At 51.1% G+C, this 20,917-nt stretch overlaps 2 protein-coding genes across 2 annotated transcripts in view; one reads left to right on the forward strand and one right to left on the reverse strand.

Moving 5' to 3' along the window:
• GABRA3 (gamma-aminobutyric acid type A receptor subunit alpha3) overlaps positions 1 to 3,816 on the reverse strand; it is a 38,710-nt gene extending 34,894 nt beyond the window's left edge. Inside the window, exon 1 of the mRNA XM_032474700.1 lies at positions 3,810 to 3,816. Coding sequence (XP_032330591.1) covers positions 3,810 to 3,816 — 7 coding nt within the window. The remainder of the gene's footprint in view (positions 1 to 3,809) is intronic.
• A 2,861-nt stretch (positions 3,817 to 6,677) lies between these two features.
• FATE1 (fetal and adult testis expressed 1) lies at positions 6,678 to 13,724 on the forward strand. Its single transcript, XM_006183781.3, has 5 exons — positions 6,678 to 6,927; positions 7,923 to 8,050; positions 11,768 to 11,874; positions 12,239 to 12,317; positions 13,130 to 13,724. Exons 1-5 carry the CDS (start codon positions 6,822 to 6,824, stop codon positions 13,259 to 13,261), a joined length of 552 nt encoding a protein of 183 aa, XP_006183843.1. The 5' UTR covers positions 6,678 to 6,821; the 3' UTR covers positions 13,262 to 13,724.
• The last annotated feature ends 7,193 nt before the right edge of the window (positions 13,725 to 20,917 follow it).

Consider the following 20,917-nt stretch of genomic DNA (forward strand, 5'->3'; position numbering starts at 1 on the left):
GTGCCAATTTCTCGTTCTTCTGCCTTTTGGTTCTAATCAGGCCCTTCATGGATTGTAGGATGCCCAGCAATATGCCATCTGCTTTCCTCAGTCCGCCCATTAAAATGTTGATCTCATCTAGAAACACCCTCACAGACACATCCAGAAACAATATTTAACTAAATATCTGTGTACCCTGTGGCCCAGTCCAGTTGACACACAAAATTAACGATCACAGAGGGACCAGAGCCACACAGAGTGACTGGGTAGGAAGGGGTGGGGAGGAGTCCCACAGGACTTTCAGCTTTGGGGACTCAGACAGTGAGCTAGGTGGTGGGACCACTCTCTGGGAAGAGTCACACAAGAGGAAGAGTGGGTTGGAAGGAGCATGTTGAGTGTACGGTGTGAAGTGTGTCTGAAGGGAACTAAAGGAGGACGGGGTTGAAACAGGAGGTTCCAAAGTTGCTTGAGTTACCACAAAGACAAAAAATGAAGTCTGGGGATAGGCAGGAGAGAGGTCAGACAGGTGGGGGAAACCATGGGAGTAGAGAGTCCTGGAAACCATGGAAGGAGGGTGTTTCTAGGAGAATAGAGAGGACAAGGGTATGAAATGCTTCCAAGAAGTCAAGTAAGATGAAGGGTCAAGTGCGTTCATTGGATCAAGCTGTCAGGAGGCCACTCATGGCCTTGGCCTCAGGAAGTTTTTTTTGTTTTAACAATCTGGTCATTTTTATTCAACACTTGAGTTTCTCCCACAAGTCAGGCAGCGCACTAAGTGCAGGGGAGACAGAAGTCAGCAAAGCCAGCACGTCCCTGTGGAACTGCTATCTCCGTGCTGAGAAAGATGTGCTGGTGTTTCCATGCTGACGAACATCAGCCTGGCAAGGGGAGGAGCCGAAGGCCCAGGGGGGTGCAGGTTTAGATCACTGGTAGAGCTGCAGCCGGGGCCCAAGCACAAGGGCCACCAGCCCTGCCAACAGCATGGACAGTTCATCCTTTGCAACGAACAAAGGCCTTGTGGACAGGGCAAAGCCGAGCAGCGCCACCTTTGAGCACTAACTCTGCTGGGAGCTGAGGGATTTACTTTCCACGACCCCTTCTCCGCTATTTTCAGGTGAGGTTGCTGGGGCACATGGCCTCGGGTCACACTGCCACTAAGTGGGGAGCCAGGACTCCAACCGCACGGCAGGAGGAGGAGAGCAGCTGGACCGTAGAGCCTCGGCTCTGACCCACCCCTGATGTGTTATGCATACTATTAGTGTTATGACCTGCTTGCTGGCTCTGCCTTCCGAGAGTCAAGGGCAGGGCAGAGTGGGACAGGGGCTAGAAGATGTTTGCTGGGACTCTCTTGAGCCATCTCCTCCCTGGGACCTCCTCCTGTTCTAGCAAAGACCCTGGACCGCCAGTTTGAGGACACCGGTTCTCACCGAAGCCCTGCCACTGAATTGTTAAGTGAACTGACTGACACCCCGGGCCTTTGCAGCACTTTTCCTGCCTCTTCCTTAATGTTGGCCATTTTCCTTTGGCCTCTGATTCTCCTGAATTTTATATACACATCACATTTCCATCACTGGACATGGGAACAATTGAAAGCAGATGCATTATGATCTTTGGAGTCACCCCACAAGCCTCTGCGAGGTCACGTTGTCCACCCCCCTCCCTGGGGAACCAGCCACTACGGGGGTTCCCTGGACCAGAGGCAAAGCTGACTGATAGGTAGGTACCTATGCCCCTCTGGGTTTCTAAATCTGTTGCTAGCTTCTGGTGGAATGGATTCTTGGGCCAGCAGAGAGACAAGAAGGAAGAAGGGGCAGTGTGGACAGCAGCTGGCTAAACCAGGAGGCAGAGAGCGAGCGTCTTCACCACATGCAGGGCAGTCCCGAATTACCCCTTGGGTAATCAGCCAGCAACAATTATCCTCAACTCACCAAAGCTCCTCCTGAGTTGTTCAGGCAGCTGGCCCTCTGGCAGGGTCACCACTTAGGAGCTGATCTGAAGGGACCCTGAGGCACGTAGCATCTCAGCAGCAGGGCTCTGCCCACAGGTTTGTCAGCCAAAGCTGGGGCTTGTGTCAGTGGCTTTAACTCACTTCTACTAGAACTGCTCTCCCCAGTCTGGACCAGAATTCTGGGGCTGTAAGCAGCATTTCCACCCAAAGTAGAGAAGAACTTTTCTACCTATCTGAGCCCCCTAGGGAGACAGCAAGCTGTCCCTGAAGTGGGTAGCCAGAGGCTAGAGGTGCCAGGACAGCCATCAGGACATTTTTCTTAGGTTGACAGAACTCTAGGGATCACCTACCACATTCCCAGGGAGGCAGAATGTGGCAGGATTAAGGGCAGGACCGCCACACGACAACCCCATGCTACTGTCCCCACAGACCCATAAATTTCTGGTCTGTCTGCTTCTATCTGCTGTCTAGAGCAGGAGCTCCGTGAGGACAGGGACCTGGTCCTTATCCCCAGCACCTGGCACCCAGGCAGTCTTGATTCAACACAACCAAACTGAGTGACAGGAGCCCACGTTTGCAAATTGAAGTGCTCTGTAACCTCCTGCTGATGGCCCTGCCCCCTTGGGGGCGGGTCCCTGGGGCAGCCCCAGGTGGTCCTGCCACTTAGTTCCCTCTCTCTGCTGATGAGGTGGCCCTCCTTCCTGAGGCCAGCTGCAGTCCGTGAAGTTTGCTCTTCTGTCCTTCCTGTCTTTTTAAGGCATGGACGGACAGCTGCAAGGATCTGCGAGTCCCCTTCCCCTTTCCCCTCTGGCTTGGGGAGGCCCCTGGGGATCCAGGGATGACCTCAGTACCAGCTGCTTCCAGAAGCAGGAAGCAGACTTGTTTACAGGTTCGTAAGTTTCATTAGCAAGTTGAGAGGAAGCTCCCAGATGCCTGGAAGATCTGGGTTTGCAGCCAAAATCAGGCTTGCGACTGTAGCTGCCTGCAACTGGGCTCCGAGCAGAGCTGGCAGGCAGCAGGCCATCACGCCTGTTGACTTTGAATGGCTTCTTCCATAGAAGCCTAATATAAGGACATGCTGAAAGCAGCACTGCTCTGGGTGGAGAGATGCTGGAATAACCCCGACACATTTCCCTGAAACCATAAAATACAGTTTGAAACTGGATTGTAGCCCAATCTTCCATGTGAAGATGGGAAACTGAGGCTCAGAGCAAAAGAAACAATTTGCCTAAGATGACCCAGGGTCAGAGCTAGGAGTCACTCCCAGGTGTACTGACCCCGTGCCTGGGTTCCCACCACTTCCCACTTGTGTTTGCAAGTGAGTTGGGAGCAGGTAGCAGATGTGGCTGTCAGACCCCCAAGCCAGTCAGGAATCCGAGTAGAGTACATGGCTGGCTGAACAGCTGGGAGATGCCAGTGGTTTTAAGGCATTGGTTGAGGCTGGTGGTTGGGCAGGTAGAGAGACAGACAGACATAAAATGAGGGAAGACAGACAGAGAGGCAGGCAACGGCCCAAGTTGAACACTTGCTCTGGGAGGCGGAGGTGGAGGGACTAGGTGCCCTCTAGATTTCAGCACAAACTTGGATACAATTAACTGGGTTTGTTTAGTCCCCAATGGAGGCTGTATGCTAACAATTACCTTTAGGGAAAAAGATGACATGTTTTCTTCGGAGTCGCTTAGCTTGAAGGGAGGAAGAGCTTTCGCCTCCAACCCTTTCTGTTAATAAAATAGCTCTTATTTTAATAAACATCCAAGCCCTCCAGCAGACAGTTCATGGGAAAGAAATCCAGAAGATCAATAAACATGAAAAACTGCTTAGGTTTATTCATAATTAAAGCAATATAAATTAAAGCAACAATGAGATGGATACCATTTCTCACCCATCATGATGATGCCTTTTAGAACGTTTCATCATAGCTTCCACTGATAAAGCTGTGAAGAAACCAGCACTTTCTTCCCCTTGGTGGGGTCCCATTTGGTGCAGCCTCTTTGGAGGGGACACTGTCAGCACTGGTGAAAACTGCCAGCACACATACCCTAGAATCCCACGATTCCCCTTCTAGGCACCTGCTCTACAAAAACATTTACACTTGTGTGCAAAGAGGCATGCCGAAGACTCCTCGCTGCTGCGTTGTTTATGAAAGCAAAGGCTCTAGACAGCCTGAATGTCCACGAGCATGCCAATAAGCAGCGCTGCAGCACAAATGCTGTGCTGCGTTCAAAAGCCAGGAGGTGGATTTGTCCTGACATGGGAGAGCCCCGAGGCACACTGTTCACTTAAAGCAAGTAAGTTGCAGAACAGAACGTGCCTCAAATGTATGATCTCATTTGTGTAAAACACTATGAACACATACACACAGCTAAGCCAGACGTTCCCTGCTCCCCTCCACCCAGCTCCCAGAGTCATTTGTGTAACCTTTGGCTTGGGAAGACCTCCGGGCTCCCTGGCCCTCTTGTCTAGGCCTCTGCAGCCCCGCACCCACACTTGGCCGGGGACCATCCTCCTGCCTCCCATAAGCCTTGGAAGATCTCTCTGTACCCCAGGTGCCCTAGTCCTTCGGGCCCCCGAGTTTGTCACACTAGACAGTGGGGGATTTTTGGTGTTCAAAGTGAGAGTTTGGGGTGATTTCAGAAAGAAATTATGCTGTTGGAGAGAAAAGGTTAGCATGTTAGAGAGACATGTCAAGTGACAATTTCAAAGGCACAGAAAATTCAGTCTCCCATGGCCCAGCCTTCCTTGGTGCCCAATCCAAGAGAGGCAGACATACTGAAGTGGTGAAATGCCAGGGTTTCTGGGTGGCTTTAGGGACCCAGGGATTGGGAAGGAAGTCTCTCCACCCTCTCTGCTTGGCTTTAGGTGGTAGGGTCCTTTGCCACCAGGGGGCAGTGTTTCAGCATGCACCTGGACTCAGTGCCCTTGTGCCCAGGAAGCCCCAACTGGTCAAGGCCAGTTGGCAGTCAGAGGGGAATCTGATCTGAGGTCAGTCGTGCAAGGTCCTGCCTGGGCCCATATCCACAAAGCTCTGCGGACTTGACTGCTCTCACGTTCAGCCACCCCGTAGGGAGGGGATCATTAGCTCTATCATCCAGTGAGGAGACTGAAGCCCAAAGAAAGGAAAGACTTGCACAAGGTCAAATCTTGAGATCGTGGGGAGGATGGGCAGGGTATAGGGTTGTCAGGTAAAATACAGGGTAACCACTTAAATGCGAGTGTTAGATAAACCATGATTAATTATTCAGTATATGTATGTCCCAAATGTTGCATAGAGCATAATTATACCAAAAAATTATTTGTTGTTCATTTGAAATGCAATTTCAGTCTGGCAACCCTGGCTGGGCAGAAACCCATGGTTCCTGCTTCCCAGGCTCCTGAGTCCCACAAAGCCCACTTCTCTGCTCCTAAGGTGGCCCTCCAGAAAGCTCAAATTTCACTGCAGCTGCTCCACTGGAGTTCGAAAGGGCTTCCCCCCAGGCCCTTAAGAATACAGGCAGGGACTATGTCAGCTCTGCTCCGGAGAGCTTATTCCCAGTGCTGGACATGTGGGGCCAGGGAGGGGGTCAGGCAGCCCAGATCGTGCCACCATCTCTAAGCAAGCCAAACCCTCTCTTTCCTCTCCCTTGCCCTTTCCTTTCTCCCTTCCTCTTCCCCTCCCTCTTCCTCCTCTCCCTCCCACCTGGCCCCAGCTGTGCTCTGGTTTCTTTTACAAATAGCCTCCTCTCTCCCCAGGGGCTCTGGGACTGTTCCCAAGAGCTCAGGGTTCACCTTCAGTGATTGTATCAGTTAGGCTTCTCCAGAGAAATGGAACTGATAGTATGTATGTGTGGGTCTGTATGTGCATATGCTATATGTCTGTGTAGATAGACATGTATTTTTAAAAATTGGCTCAAGCCATTGTGAGGTTAGTGAGGCCAAAATTTGCAGGGAAGGCCAGCAGGTTGGCATCCTAGGGGGAGTTGATGCTGTAGACTTGAGCAGAGTTTCTCTGGGAAACCTCAGTCTTTGCTCTTTAAACCTTCAACTGATTGGTTGAGGCCCACCCACATCATTGAGGATTAGTAATTTCTTTGACTTAAAGTACATTGATTGTACATGTTAACAACAGCTACAAAACACCTTGATAGGAATACCCAGACTAGTGTTAGATGGAATAACTGGGGACCTTCGGCTAACCAAGGAGACACATAAACCTGATCCTCACATTGGTCTAATCAGTAGGGAATGTGAGGGAGAATTTGGACCTAGAGCAGGGAGTGTAGGGCCTGTGGGTGCTGGGGGCTCCAGTGGTTGTAGACAGGACCCTCCTCTCCTGCCCTTCCTTCCTTTGATTCTCATGGTTCCTGTCCAGGCTGACAGAGGGCATCAAAAGGCCCTCTCCCCTGTTAGGGAACTCTGGATTGGAGGAGGCAGGGTGTGCTCTGCAGAGGATGCCTTCTGAGGGGCACTGTGGCCAGAGCTGGCTTTGCGGAAGCCTTGACAGGCCTGGGTCTAACCTTGCTTCAGCCCCTGAGTGATTCTGGGGTCCTGTGCCAGTCCCTGCTTCTAGCCAGAAATGATGCAGAGTGGACCTACCAGGTCCCCAGTGGGGCCAAGTCAGGTGACCTGAGAGCAAGGGCAGTTCTTACAGGCAAAGCTTCTGCGCCTTATCTCTTCTCTTAAGTTGCTTACAGAGTAGCAGGGGAGAAGGCCTCGAACCCAGCCAACAAGATACAACAGGAACAGAAGGTGCTCGTCCAAGGCCTGAGCCCAGCCAGGGAGTGTGGCTCCACCTCCACGTTCAGATATATCTTCCTTGAGTTTCTACCTCTCAAAGTGCTGATTTTCCAAGTGCCTCCTCTGGGCCCTGCTCCCTGTGCATTCTTGGCCACAGCTTACAAGTGAAGAACTGGTTGTGATGTCAGGAGCTCCCCCCAGCATCAAGGAGGACATAGAAATGTCTGTGGCCGAGGAGCTGGATCCTGGAAGCCAAGGGCCTAGCCAAGAGCACCTGGTGAAGGCAGGTGAGGATCTCCTGAAATGTCCCTTCCCTTGGGTGTCTGCACCTGTTCATGTGTGTTGGAAAATGTGAGGGTGTGGTTGGGCAGACACTCACATGAATGTATGTGTTTGCGTGTATATGTGAGTATGTATGCGTGTCTGTCTTGGTGTGCATGCACATATATTTGTGGCTTGAGTGACAGAGGAGCTGGAGGGAAAGGGACCGATGAAGTGAGAATTTGCAGCCTGTTTCCCCTCCCCTACAATCCAAGCCCCCACTGTGTCTATTGCAAAACATTTAGAGAGCTCAGTTTATAAAATCAATCCAATCAATTATCTCTCCTAACCCTCCAATGTCTTCTCCTACCCTTTAGAGTAAAATCCAAACACCTTATCATGGTCTGTAAGATCTAGTCAAGGTCAGCTCCTCAATATATTTCATGCTGTGGCATGGTGACCCACACCACACTGCATTTATACCTGTACTTATAACATCCCAATACTAGGTCTTCCTCACATGTGTTCCCTCTGCCTGGAATACTCTTGCTTTAGATTTTCCATGGCGGGGCTCTTTTTCTCTTTCAGGTCTCTGTCTCAATGCTTTTTTTTTCCTTCTGACTTTTCTAGGAAAAGCCTCTCCATCCTGTCTTGTTGCCCTGTTTTGATTGTCTTGGGAGTATGCATCTCTCAGTCTGAATCTACACTGATGGATTATTTTCTGCCCCCCACCCTTCTCCCTATACACACTGTCAGTTCCTTGATTGCTACAATCTTGTCTCTTGGTCATTGTTCTCTCTTCAGTAACCTAGCCCTGAGCTTGGTCCTCAAAAAACACTTGATAAATTTTGAATAGATGAACAACTTGAGACCTGAGATTGGCCAGTAGACATCAGTGAATGGGTGCTGAGTGATTCCTAAGAAGTTGGGGGACCCCATCCTTTTTCTGGTGTGACCTGTACCCATGAAGTCTTGGTACAGCCTCTGTGGGTGTTCCTGGGGACTCTGTTCTTCTCCCTAGAAATGATGGAACATGGATCCCGCTACTTGGGTGCTTTCCAGCGGCAACAGAAGTTGGATCCAAAGGCTGTTGGCTCTGCTGCAGGCCAGCCAGTTTGGAATATGATGGCTAGCTGGTCCAAGATAGTGGTACTGTATGGGGCCTTTGGCACCTGGTGGCTGGGTTTGGCTTGGGAGTACCGGCTGTAGGGGCTCTAGTCTGAACACGGCAGACCAAACAGGGCCAGATGTTCACTTGGGGGAAGGAAGAAGCTCCTGTGTAGTAGGCAGGCAATAAGGGTAGCAAAGTTTGGCAAGAGGTTAGTGCCATCCTTTGTTGGGTTGGGAGTTTAACCTCGGAGTCCAAAATGCCTGAAGCACATATTGCTTGGGGAGTACATATACACTTTACTCTGCAAAACTCTAGTGTGCATAAAATGACACTTTTCTTTATTAAAAAAAAAATGTACCTATGTTTATGTCTATCTATGTATAGCTATTACCTATATTTTCTCTGCATGTCTAAATTTTATATCTATTGGTATATATGAACATATATTTCTACATAGAACTATATAAAATATAAGCATAAATATGTATAAGTATATATAAATTTAGAAATAGATATACATAATCTATATCTATATCTATATCTATATCTCAGGACTGGGACAAAAGTAAGGCAAGTGAGGTTCCTATGCACCCTGGCTATTAGGAAATCCAGTCAGTTGCATCTGACCATTTTGTAGCTGATCCTTTAAGCTATACTCAATATAAGTGATGGAATGTTCTTGGAAAAAATGGTGGCTCTACTGTTGCAAAGGATACTGGGAAAAGGCAGCCATTTTGGAGAGGAGGGAGACTTAACTGTTCTAGGAAATCATGTGAGTCCTTGAGTTCTGTCATTATGTAGCCAATCTTTTAAGCTACATTCATTTTGGGTGAGGGAATGTTTTAGAAACATGGTTGTTATACTGTTGCAAAGCTTACTGGGGAAAAGCAACCTGGTTGGAGAAAGAGGGAGACCTGATATTATAGGAAACCACCCGAGTCCTATTGTTCTGCACTGAATCCTTTCACCTACGTTCACTGTGTGAAGGAATGTTCTAGAGAAACTGGTGGCCACATTGTTGCATAAGATACTGGAGGAGGCAGCCATTTTGGGGAGGAGGGAGAACTGGCTGTTCTAGGGAGTCACTTGAGTCTGATAGTTCCATGGCCGAGTCTGTTAGCTACATTCGTGGATGAAGGCACACTTTAGAAACATTGGCTATACTGTTGCAAAAGTTGCTGGGAAACTCAACCCAGTTGGAAAGGAAGGAGACCTAACTATTCTAGGGAATGGGTTACAATAAATGCTGAAATGACTCTAGTCCCAATGAATATAGACAAAAAGAACTCCCAGGTCAGAAACCTCCTGGGGATGAAAATAAGCCAGAAATATTGAATTAGCTTCATGTGTTCAAAGGCTGAAGCCAAGTCAAGTTGCTCCAGCAAGTCGGGCTCCAGCTAGCCACCCATGCCCTGAGACTGAGGTGGCAGGTGCTGGGGGCACTTAATTAATCTCTCTTTATTTATTAAATCTAGCTCTTAAGACCACAGGAGTACACTTTTAAAAAATAAAATCATTATATTGAATTTAGAAATTAAATTTAGACATTTAGAATTAAGAAATTTAATTTATCAATTCTATTTATCCATTGTTTATTTTTGAGTAAAAAAGGTAACAGAGCTGTTATTGCCTCTGAGAGAACCACAACACGAAAGGACAAAATAATTCATAATATTGTTCTGCTGATTTGGGGGTAAAAAAGTAGTGTGGCTTAAAAAGTACATGAAAATAAAAACAACATTTTATGAAATAATTACAAGAAAAAAGTTGGGAGTTGTTGCCTTTCATTGATTTTCCTAATCTCCAAGTGTATTTAAAAAGTTTACCTTTTATGATGTGTATAATTCCAAGCAGACAGTTTCTAAAATGAAGAACAAAAGAGCAACAAGACAATTTTCTTTGGACAGTTAGACCTGTCTTATGATGGGTGATCACAAGCTGTCATCAAATTGCAGATGTTGCTAAATTAATTCTTCTTACATTGATGAGTTAATAACAAAATATGTTATCTCAAATAAACGAACAAACAAACCCCAGCCACCAGCCACCAGTCACTCATCTTTATTTTGCCTTCAACTCTCTCAAAAAGCTTTTTGTCTTTCTGACCCCAATCATAGGAAAATCAAGAGGATAGTGTGGAAATTGTTGTAGAAGAAACTCTCCACCAAATTCCTCTTTTATAGTCTGGGAGTCTTCTTGACACCCACTGTCCTTTTAATGTTATTTTTGCGGTATCTTGAGGAAGAAGGAAGAGGAGGAGGGGGTGGAGGGGGTGGAGGGGAGGGGGACATGGGTAGCAGGAGGAGGAGGAAGGGAAGGAGAAGAGAAAGAGGAAGACAAGGAGGAGGGGGAAGAATACAAGAAAATAGTATGATTGTGAAGTACTACTGTTCCCTAAAACAGAAAGAAAGAAAGAAAAAAAAATAAACACACTAGTATCTGTGTGCACTTTTGAGGCAAAAAATTTCCCTATTACAACAAATGGAGCATGGTGGCAATGTTCCTATGAAAACCCTTTAGACAGAAATTGTTCCACCTTGCAGTTCAATGTTGTCTTAAGGACAGAGCAAGGCTGCGGGTCTTTCTCAGGTGATAGGTGAGCCTTGGTTGTCTATTTTTTTTAAAGAATGGGGTAAATGGAAGAAGCAGCCCAGAACTCTGAGTCTCAGGCCTGCCAGATGGCCGGTTCTACTTCAGCTGTCCTGCTGGGCATCCTTAAACATAGGAATTAAGAGTCTTCTCCTCTGCGTTGCTACCACCTCCGCTTTCCCACTCATTTAGTTCAGGCTTAGGTTTGAGGTCAGTGCCTGGCTATGAGCCAGGTGGGATGAGAGGGCAGGATGACTGTTCTATGTCCAGACCTTCAGTTAATGTCCCTGTTTTCCACCCCAGTCCTCAAGACCACCCCAGTGGTCCCATGGACTCTGGGGCTGAGTCTTGTCTGAGTGCTGCTGGGAAGAGGGCGCCCTCCTCCGCTGCTCCCTGTCTGCTCCGCAACTGTTTCTGAGCCACCATATCTTTCAAAATGGGGTGACAGGAATCCGCCTTTCAAAGGGTCTTAATGAGATGTAATGACTTGTTGTTGCTAAGGGCGTGGAGGAGGGCACGGTCTCAGCACGTGGTAAACTCGTGTTAAAGGAGCAGCTTGTGAAATAGCTCATCTTGTGATGTGAACCTAGGCAGCTTTAGCATGTTCTGCTCCCCTGGCCCATACTGGCTCTCCAACACACCCCTGATCCCTAAGCTCCGGGCCAAGGACCCCTGCTCCAGGGAGCCGCTAGCAGATAGATAAAAATGAAGGCAGTGGGGATGATTGGGCTCCCCTGGAAAAGGAGGCTCTGGTTTTCCAGTAGCAAGCGTTCTATCCTGAGCTCTGACTCTTACTGTGTGTCCTTCAGAAGTGTGGTCACCTGACTAGGCCTTGATTTCCTTGGTTCTGCAATGGAGGTTTTCCTTTCTCCTTCAATGGTGGCTCAGACTCAGCTGATGTCTGCATGTGACAGTGTTGGCAGAGGACAGGGACCCTGGTTGGCCAGAAGCTACTGAGGAGCATGGTGCAGGTGGGGTGGTGGCTGGCGGCTCATGGGTGGGCTTCCCAGGCTCTTCTGGTGCCCTGAGGCCACCAGCTTCTGATTCCAGAGTATCAGGCACCAAGTGACTCCCGATGGGGTGCACTGTTAGTCCTAGACAAAGTGTGGGCCAGCCACTCAGCTGTGCCCAAGGAGCCTACTTTGACGGACCGTTTCCTTCTTTAGGGGCCCCAGCTGCCGACAACCAGAATGCTGAGAGAATACGGCCATGGCGATGCCCATGCCCAGGAGTATCCTGGCAGCTTCCAAAACATAAGGTTCCAACATGAGCGGTAAGAACAATCCCAGGGACCCTGTGGGAGAGAAGCTGGAGCTCTTCGGGCAGAGACCAGGGCTATAACTAGACTGGCCAGGAAGGAGCAGTCAGCAGCTGGCTTAGTGGCCTCCTCGCCCCAGCCCCTGAGCCTTCTGGCCCCTCACCCATTTGGGGCCTCCTAGCATTCTGCAGCTGGGCCAGCTCCCAGCTCTCAGGCTATGGGACCTGCTTACCAGGGAAAGGAAGGACTCTAGGCTGCCATTCACTGTCCAGAGAAGCCCCCGACCTTTCCTGCTTGCCTTCAGGGCCCCACTGTGCTCCCTGGCAGGCCCAACCTGGGACCACCAGAAACTCTGACTCTCTCTTTTCTTACTTCCCAGCAACCCAGAGGCAGATATGATTGCTGAGATTGGCCTGGAAGAGCTCACTGGGCTGGAGATGGAAGTCATGAGAAGACAGGTGAGTGTCTGATGTGCCAGGGATACACTTGGAGGGTGGAGGCACAATTGTGGGGCCTTGGCTTGCATGGGCATCAACAGTGATGAGGCCATCCACCTTGAGGATGCACAGCCTTTCTAGTCCTCTTTCCTTCTAGTGGCGGAGGCGAGGTCAGGCTCGCCTCCCCTTCCTCCCAGTCCTCTTGGCTCCTCTGTCCCATCAATGCTGCCTCTCTCCCTGAGATAAGGGGAGTAGGGGAAGAGAAAAAGCAGAGGAGGGGGGAACAGAAGACGATAGAAGTCTATGTAGAGAGAGCAGAGTAGTGAGAAGAGACTGGATGGAGCCAGGGGTCACCTTCTTTCATACCAAGTGCATGTCTTCTCAGGAAGAGACCCCAGCAGGCATGGGCATGGAGGAGCACCTCTCCTCATGGTCCTTTCTGGCCCCTGAGTGTCACCCTACACTGGGGTCATCACTCTGGTGCTGCTGCTACCCCCATGGCAGCCCGCCCCAAGACTGAAGTGCCCTTCTCTGGGTCCTGCTGGCACAGCTGGGATGGGCTGGCTTCTTTCAGACAACCAGAAGAACGCCATGGTGGCGGCAAGGTCATGGGGCCTGGGAACACAGGCATGCCAGCGCTCAGGTCCCACCAGTCCTGCCCCAAGCCCCTGGTCTCCACTGCTGCTCTGTTTGCTTCTCACCTAGGGACACTGTGACCCGCCAAAGGACAGCAAAGCCCCTCCCCATTCTAATGTCATACTTTTCCCCCACTGATGTGCCGTGGGCTTCCCCAGAAGAGCCTTGCCCACCAACCAGCTCTCATCTCTTTGCAGCTGCAGGTGATCACTGAGCGTCTGCGCGCGCTGGAGGACCAGGATGCCACCTGGCGCCACAGGGAAGCCCTGTTCTTCACCATGCTGGTGTCTGTCTGCATCGCCAACCTGTGGCTGTGGATGCGCCAGTGATGCTTCAGGCCGCCCTACTGTGCAGCTGGAGCCCTCCGCTCCTCCCCTTCTTCCCTTCGCTCCCTTAGCCGCCCCTGCCCATCCTCCTTCCAACTCTCAGCAGCCTTTGGCAGCATCAGAGCCATTTTCCAACTCTGCCTGAGGGAGGCCCTGGTGGCTGGGAGGTGTGAGGGAAGTGTGGCATTCCAAAGGTCTGGATGGGCTGAGATGCAGCCCCTCTGGAGGGCGAGGAGGGTGGCATCCAGTCCACACAATAACACCAGTGGTAGGTGCTTCCTGCTTGCCTGTCAGGGCTCCACGGTGACTATGTTGGAGCTAGACTTGGCCTCTGGGCCCTCAGTGTCCGTTCTGTTCCATCCTCTGTTGCAGGGGCTTGGCTGCATTTTCCCCATTTTTCTTCAATATTATGCACAGGGCTCTGCACAGATAATGCTCTCAATAAAAGTTAAGTGATAGCAGCAAACCCTGGTGGCTGAGCTTCTTGCATCCAGGACTCATGGGGAACAGTCCCTCTGGATAAAGACCCTGGCTCTCTCCCTGCCTCTGCCCCTTCCTCCCCACCATCCTCAGCCCAGGCAAGGACCCTCCTTAGGGGCAGGGTTTGGCCAGGTCCTCCCTGTTGGGCTCCCGCCAGCGAGCACTCCTGGGGAAGTGGTTCTGCAGCAGCTTGTCCAGGTCAGGCACTGCAAGGACTCAATCAAAGGAAATCTCCTCTTAGACAAGACCAGAAACTTTTCCACTTTCCCAGGAGGAAATTGAGTCACAGAGAGGGGGATCATGGCCCTGGGGTCATCCAGCAAGACTGACAGGGCTGGTTTGGTATGGGTCCTCCTGAGTCCCAGCTGAGGGCTCGGCCTGCCTCCTACAGCCTAGCTAGGGGACAGGTCCCTGACTCAGCTCTGGAGGCTGGATGGGAGGCCACACAGAGGGGTTTTGGACTCTTCTCCTCCGAGTCTACAGCCCTGTTATGTTCACCTCATATAGGGCAGATTGCTGGGTTGGGCAGTGGGACTTGGCCTGAGAGGGCAGAAGTGTCACTGCTTGGGGCCTGGCCTCAGGGCAGAGACGCTGGGCTGCAGAAGGCATTTGTAAGGTCAGCTTCCTTTTCCCTGGGACCCAGGGAGAGACACACATCTTTCAGGGGTGGGGGCTGGAGCAGGGGCCAGGTCATTACACCATCGTTGGCTTTAGTGGTGAACTGGTCCTTACCCAATCCCCCAAGTCTGCCAAGTCTTCTCCATCTATAAAGGTGAGGGAGTATGTTAGTCATTAGATATAAAATAAACATGACTCTGTGAGTGAATGTGTGTGTGTGTGAGAGAGAGAGAGAAAGAGAGAGACGCGCAGGGATGGGGGATGGGGAACGGAGAAAGACTTGACTCCTAGAGCCTGCTCTGCCCCTGCACCGCCCACTTATGGCCCTCATTGGGCCCCATCAAATGGGAAGAGTCTTCCTCTGCTGACAGTCTGGGGCCTGAAACACTTCTGAGAGCATGGTGTGGGCCCCCTGTCATCCCTGTGCAGTCCCACACACATGGCTGCTGGAGCTTGGGCTCTGCTGAGAGCAGAGACAAGGACATGTGGTGAAGAAACAGTTGGAAGATTCCCTCTCTGGCCAGAGCAGAGAGAAAATGGGGGCCAGAGGAAGGCCCCCTGCAGAGTGGGGAGGGAGCAGTGCCCAGACCCAAGTGCTTCTAGTCAGGAGGGCCAAGAAGCCCAGGGAGAACCTGGAGCCTCCCTGAATCCTCCAAGTGGGCCCTGGAGGCCCAGAGCCACCCGAGGGCTAGGGGGAAGCCTGGGCCACCTCTGCAGACCACCCCTCTACTCCCATGCCCTTGAGTGCCTCTCCTGAGGCTGCTTTTTGCCCTTTCTTTTGCTCCAACCGGGCCACGCAGGAAAGCTCTGAAGAAGGGAAGGCTGCTCCAGGGCGGGGCGAGGCCGGGCCTCTGGGACTTGGCTGTGCCTGTGCATGAGCTGATGCAGACATGTTTGCAGCAAAAGGCTGGTTGAAAATATGTTGTGAAACAAAGGTTCACCCTGGAGAGCAATTTAGCTGAGATGCAAACAAACAAGGCAGGGGCCCCTGGAGAAATGCCTCCTGGGCTAGGTGAGCAAAGGTGAAAGGTGGAGCCCTGGCCTTGGCCCTGGCCAATGACCCTCTACCCGGGCCTGCACTGTGCCCGCTGGGCTGCTCCCAGACCTGCCTGTCTGCCTTATCTCCAGAGGCCTCCTGCAAGGAACTGAAGCCCGAGCTGCTCTATGCTGGCCTCCAAGGCAGCGGGGGCACCAGGAGGCGGGGGGAGGGGGGTGGCTGTTGTAGGGTCGGTGCCTCGTGCCAGGCCCCCGGAACATCTGTCCCTTTGATGCTCTTTCCCTACCAAGCTGCCCTGGCCTTGCCTAAGTGCTCAAGCATGAGCCCAGCCTTTCTCCCAACAAGCCTTCACCTTCCCCATGGACAAGTGGGGGAGGGGAGGGACTCCTTCATAGCTGGGGGGAGGGGAGGGGGTGCTTCTGCCGCCTCTTGTTTAGCTCCTCTGTGAGACTTCCCATGGGTTGCCCAGGCTTGGTATTAGAGAGGTGCACTACCTGTCCCCACGCTGGATTAGGAGCTGGTACCCAGCAGAAGTAAAGGGCTGGCAGGATGGTCTCTGACTAGGGTACCCATAGAGCAATTCTCTGCCTAATGGCCTCCTGAAGAGAGGGATGGCCTTGCCTTGGCTATAGGAGCTTGCCCTTCAGGGCATGCCTTCTGTGGAAAACCCTGCAAAAAATGTAAGTCCATTCTGACCATTACTTTCTCTGGCATACCCGCTATGGGCCAGCACACTGCATTTTAAAAATGTTTGACAATAAATACTGGAGAGGGTGTGGGGAAAAGGAATCTCTGCTACACTGCTGGTGGGGACGTAGTCTGGTGCAGCCACTATGGAGAGCAGTGTGAGGATTTCCTCAGGAAACTGAAAACAGACTTACCCTCTGATCCGTCAATCCCACTCCTGGGCATATACCTGGAAGGAAGAAGGAACTCTAATTTGAAAAGATACATGCACCCCAATGTTCATATCAGCACTATTTACAATAGTCAAGATAGGGAAGCAACCTAAATGTCCATTGACAGATGACTTGAAAAAGAAGTTGTGTTGTGTGTGTGTGTGTGTGTGTGTGTGTGTGTATATATATATATATATATATATATATACACACACAATGGACTATTACTCAGCCATAAAAAGAATAAAATAATGCCATTTGCAGCAACATGGATGGACGTGGAGATTATCATATTAAGTGAAGTAAGTCAGACAGAGAAAGACACATATCACATGGTATCACTTAAATTTGGAATCTGAAAAACAATACAAACTAACTTATTTACAAAATAGAGACACACTCACAGACATAGAATACAAACTTATGGTTACCAGGAGGAGAAGGGGCTCTGGAGGGATAAATTGGGAGTTCGGGATTTTCAGATAGTAACTACTATACATAAAATCCTAATAAGGTCCTACTGTCCAGCACAGGGAACTACATTTAATACCTTGTAATGGCCAATAATGAAAAAAAATGAAAAGAAATATATTTATATGCTGTACACCAGAAATTAACACAACATTGTCAATTGACTATAATTCAATTTAAAAAATGTAAAAAATAAAAAATAAAGATGTTTGATTACATAAGTCTTTTTTGACACTATCCTCCTGAAACAGGCAAAACCGTTACAGGTGTAGCTAACAAACCCCTTATCCCCCACCCCCTGACCTTCAAGCCCCTGCACAGAGCTAAGTCCTGTGATTGGCTCTGTGCACATCCTTGCAAACTTTCGATGTGACGTGCAGATATGTGTACCTGTACGTGCCCTGGGCTCTGTGCATAGGAGCCATGTAAGCTACCTCACACAGCTCCCAGAGAGAGGAGAGGGCCCCCCAAGCCGTGAATGCAGGTAGGGAAAGCTGTGAGCCCCTCGTCCTGCTTGTTCCACTAGCCATGCCTCCAAACCCCTGCCAGCCCTGGCAGAAGCTGAAACTTTATACTCCAGTTCTTCTGTTTCAGGTCAGCCTCCCAGCAGCTGGAAGAGGGCAAGCAGGTGGGGTGGGAGATAGGAGTGTGCACGGAGGGGGGCTCTGTTGTACCTGGGAGCAGCCTGAAATACTGGCCTCTTGAAAAGGAGCCTCCTACCCCTTTCCTTTCCCCAGCCCCACCCCTCTTGGAGACCAAGTCCAGAGAGCCCTGGATGGGGAAAGGAATAGATTGCCAGCAGGTCCCTTCCCCAACCTGCCCCACCCTAGGGACCTCTTGTCTCTCCCAGGTTTCCCACTGGCTTGTTCTCTGGCCAGGTAGGCTGGCCGGGACTGCGAACAAGGCCAGGAGGCAGGTGCACGGGGCATTGAGCTGGTGGCTTTGAGTCCCCAGACACAAAGCCCTGAGCGATGCGTGTTCCATGGAAGGGAGGGCTCCTCAGGGAGCTTGGGAGGGGCTGGCTCCTAGGTCTGGGCAGACTTGCAGCTTCCACGGCCAGGCAGCCCAGTATCCAGCCCTCTCTTGCTGGCAGCCTGGGGTGTGTGGAGCCCACAGTGAGAGTGGCATCCAGCCAGCAGCCAGAACAGCTTCTCCAGGGGGCAAGTGCTGCCCTAGACCAGGGTCTCGAGTTTGCCTCAGCTGTGGGCATGAGCTCCTCTGGGCCAATGCCAGTCTCCCCTGCTGGCCTCGAGCAAGGCGGGCAGCCCTCTGACTGAGAGGCTGTCTACTGCGTTGGGGTTCAGGGACCCCACGGGTGTGGGGACAGGAGCATCAGGTGCTGATGAACCCCGAGGGCTCGTCTCTGTTCTGAGGTGTCACGGACGGACCAACAAATGCTGACTGTGACCAGGGGACACCCTGCCTCTGAAGCCATCTGATTGGTGAGGAAGGGGGCTGACATTGGTCTGAGATGGCCACTGACGGAGGGCTGACACCTTCCTGTGGCCACTGGCTAGTGACCTCTGTGGGTTTGGGATGGGAGGCCCTGAAAGTGTGCAGGCCTCAGAGCTGGGCTTGACACGAGCCCCCGTGTGTGTCATCTGCCCGGGGAGCCAAGGGAAAGGGGTTGTGTGGGGAAATTTTCCCCTTGTTGAAGCAGTCAAATGAAATCCTGGGGGTTTAGGAGTGTGAAGGCACCGAGTGAGGCACTGGGTTTGCCTCAAGGCAGCTGAACCTTTGCTCCAAGCCTTTCCAGTCACCCCCCCCCCCCGTCAGCCTCCTAGGAGACAACAGCGGGGCCAAGAGCCTGCCTGGCCAGGCGGGGTTAGGTGGGAGAGAGGGAGGAGCCTGTGGGCCTCACCACCTACATCTGCCTCCACTAGTGGCCTGGCCCAGGGTCTTTCTGGGCATCCAATTCTCAACGGATGGGGACCATGCCCGTTGGAGCTCCAGGGGTCTCTGCAAATGAATAGTAACAGATGTACGGATGGGGGGTCATGTATATGGTGCTTCTCCCGTAAAGGAAGCAGCTGGTGTCGTGGTAGCCTGTTCTGTAGACTTCCTGCTGGTGTCCAGTCCCTGCTGTTGGCGGAGCACAGGCAGGGCCCTTAGTACCACTTGTCAAATGAAGGACTCCAGGGTGGTGGCTGCCTTCTCCAGAGGGAAGGACACTGAGTGCTTATACTGGGCACATGTGCTTTGAGATGAGTCCCAACAGTGGCTGACAGGGTGAGGACCCTTAGGTATCATGGGACCTCAGAACTGCCAGGATCAGCCCAGGCCACCCCCTGCCGGGCTCCAACGTGAGATAATCCCACAGAGGGTGAATCTGCAAAGATGGGTGTGGTGAGACCCAGAAGGGGTTTGGATGCTCAAATACAGAGTTTGGAATTGGTAGTGTAGATGATCTCTCAATCCATCCAACCTGTACCTGACACTCTCCTTAGCGCTGGGACCCAGCAGGGAACCAGGCCCAGCTGGTCCCAGCTCATGTGGAGGTGACCATCTCTGCCCGCCTAGTGAGTACCAAGCCTCCTCTCCATCTGCAGCTTGGGGCTGCCTGTCCTCAGCTCCTGTGACTCTCCTTCACTCTACAGTTGGGCCCCCTTCAATTGTCCCTCCAGGCCTGGGGCACAAGGGGTCACTGTGGCTTCAGCTCCACCCTCCAAAGTCAGCCCCAAGAGTCAGCTGCGCCTGGTTCAGCTCTGACCTAACTCTCCTCTTGGTACTCATGCCCAAGTCCCTGGTTCTGTTCACCTTCCTGGCTGGCCCTGCGTTGAGGGTGCCATTAGAGTCAGATTGCATAGCTGTGAATCTAGGCAACGGGGGAGTAAGAGCAGCAGCCTGGTTGGGTTGCTGGGAGCATTAAATGAGTTAACTTAGGTCAAGTGTTAATAGCATGTGGCAGCTGCTCAAGGAATGACAAGCTGCCCCCTGCACCCCCAGGTTCTAGCTTCCTCTTGGCTCTCCTTTTCGCCGATTACCTGCCCGCCCACCTCCTGCTTTCCTGTCTGCCTATCCTAGTGCCCTGCCACCTATGGTGCTCACAACCCTCCCTTTGGCACCATTTTGGCACTTTTCCCATTGCAATGGCCAGAATTAAATATTTAGGGCAGTAGTTTCTGGCTGAGACTTCAAGTCTGCCTCTCTGGGCTGTCAGTCATGGAAGAGTTCCCTTCCCAGTCACAGCTGGAAAACATTGGCTGGTATTAACTTGAATTTGAGGTCAGGATGGCCTGGACTATAAAAGAAGCTGGGACATCTGGTCACCTGGAAGGTTTTATGTGCCCTTTGGGAAGACCCGCTAGACACAGACTCACCTACTAGCAGTTCCTTCCTCTGAGCTCTGTCTTCTGAGATTACTAGGAACTGCACCAACGTGTAGCCTTTATGTCTTCTTTGCCCTCTCCCTCCCTTACCCTCTTCCTTCCTTCCTTCTAACAGTATGTATGGAGTGCTTTCCAGGAGCCAGCCCCAGTGCTGCGTGGGGCTGCAGAGCGTAACAATGCAGACACACACAGTGCATACGCTTGTGCAGGGGCTGGCAAGAAGGCTGGTATAGTCTCGACTCGGTTGTCACTCCAGGACTTTGGGAACTTGGCAACGTGGTGCACAGAGAGAATGTGCCTGGAAGTGCCCACAAGGGAGGAGTTTGAGTGTCAAGTCACTCTGAAACCAGAAGCTGAAGGCTTTGAGGCTCAGTCAGTCGCGAATGTCTAAAGGCTGATAGTGGTGATGAATTCACTGTGACTTGGGACAAGGTGAGCTGCGCCTGTCCAAGGGCAGCCAGAGAGTAATGTCTGACTGGAATATGGAAGGAAAGCCTCAAGCTCTTCAAAGAGGCCTTGTTATCCTTATCTTTATCACTGGGCATTTGATGTCATCCTTACTTTTTGTGTGTCTGATTTCTCTGGCTACTTTTAAGACTTTCCCATTACCAGTGGATTTGGGCAATTTGATTATAATGTGCCTTGGTACAGTTTTCTTCATACTTCTTGTACTTGGATGTCATTGAGCTGCTTATATCTGTGGATTTGTAGTTTGTTGTTTTTTTTTTTTTTTTTTACAAAATTTGGAAAAATTTTGGCCCCTATTTCTTTAAATATCCTTTCTACCACCTCCCTCCTTTGGGAACTTCAGCTGTACTTAAATTGAGCCACTTGAAGTTGCCCCACAATTTGCTGATGCTTTATC

This window comes from Camelus ferus, chromosome X (assembly GCF_009834535.1).
Source record: "Camelus ferus isolate YT-003-E chromosome X, BCGSAC_Cfer_1.0, whole genome shotgun sequence".
In the NCBI taxonomy this organism is placed as follows: Eukaryota; Metazoa; Chordata; class Mammalia; order Artiodactyla; family Camelidae; genus Camelus; species Camelus ferus.

Coding starts and splice junctions, on each gene's coding strand:
- FATE1 (XM_006183781.3), top strand. CDS start 6,822: ATGTCAGGAGCTCCCCCCAGCATCAAGGAGGACATAGAAATGTCTGTG. Junction 8,051..11,767: donor CTAGCTGGTCCAAGATAGTG/GTACTGTATGGG, acceptor TTCCTTCTTTAG/GGGCCCCAGCTGCCGACAAC. Junction 12,318..13,129: donor TGGAAGTCATGAGAAGACAG/GTGAGTGTCTGA, acceptor ATCTCTTTGCAG/CTGCAGGTGATCACTGAGCG.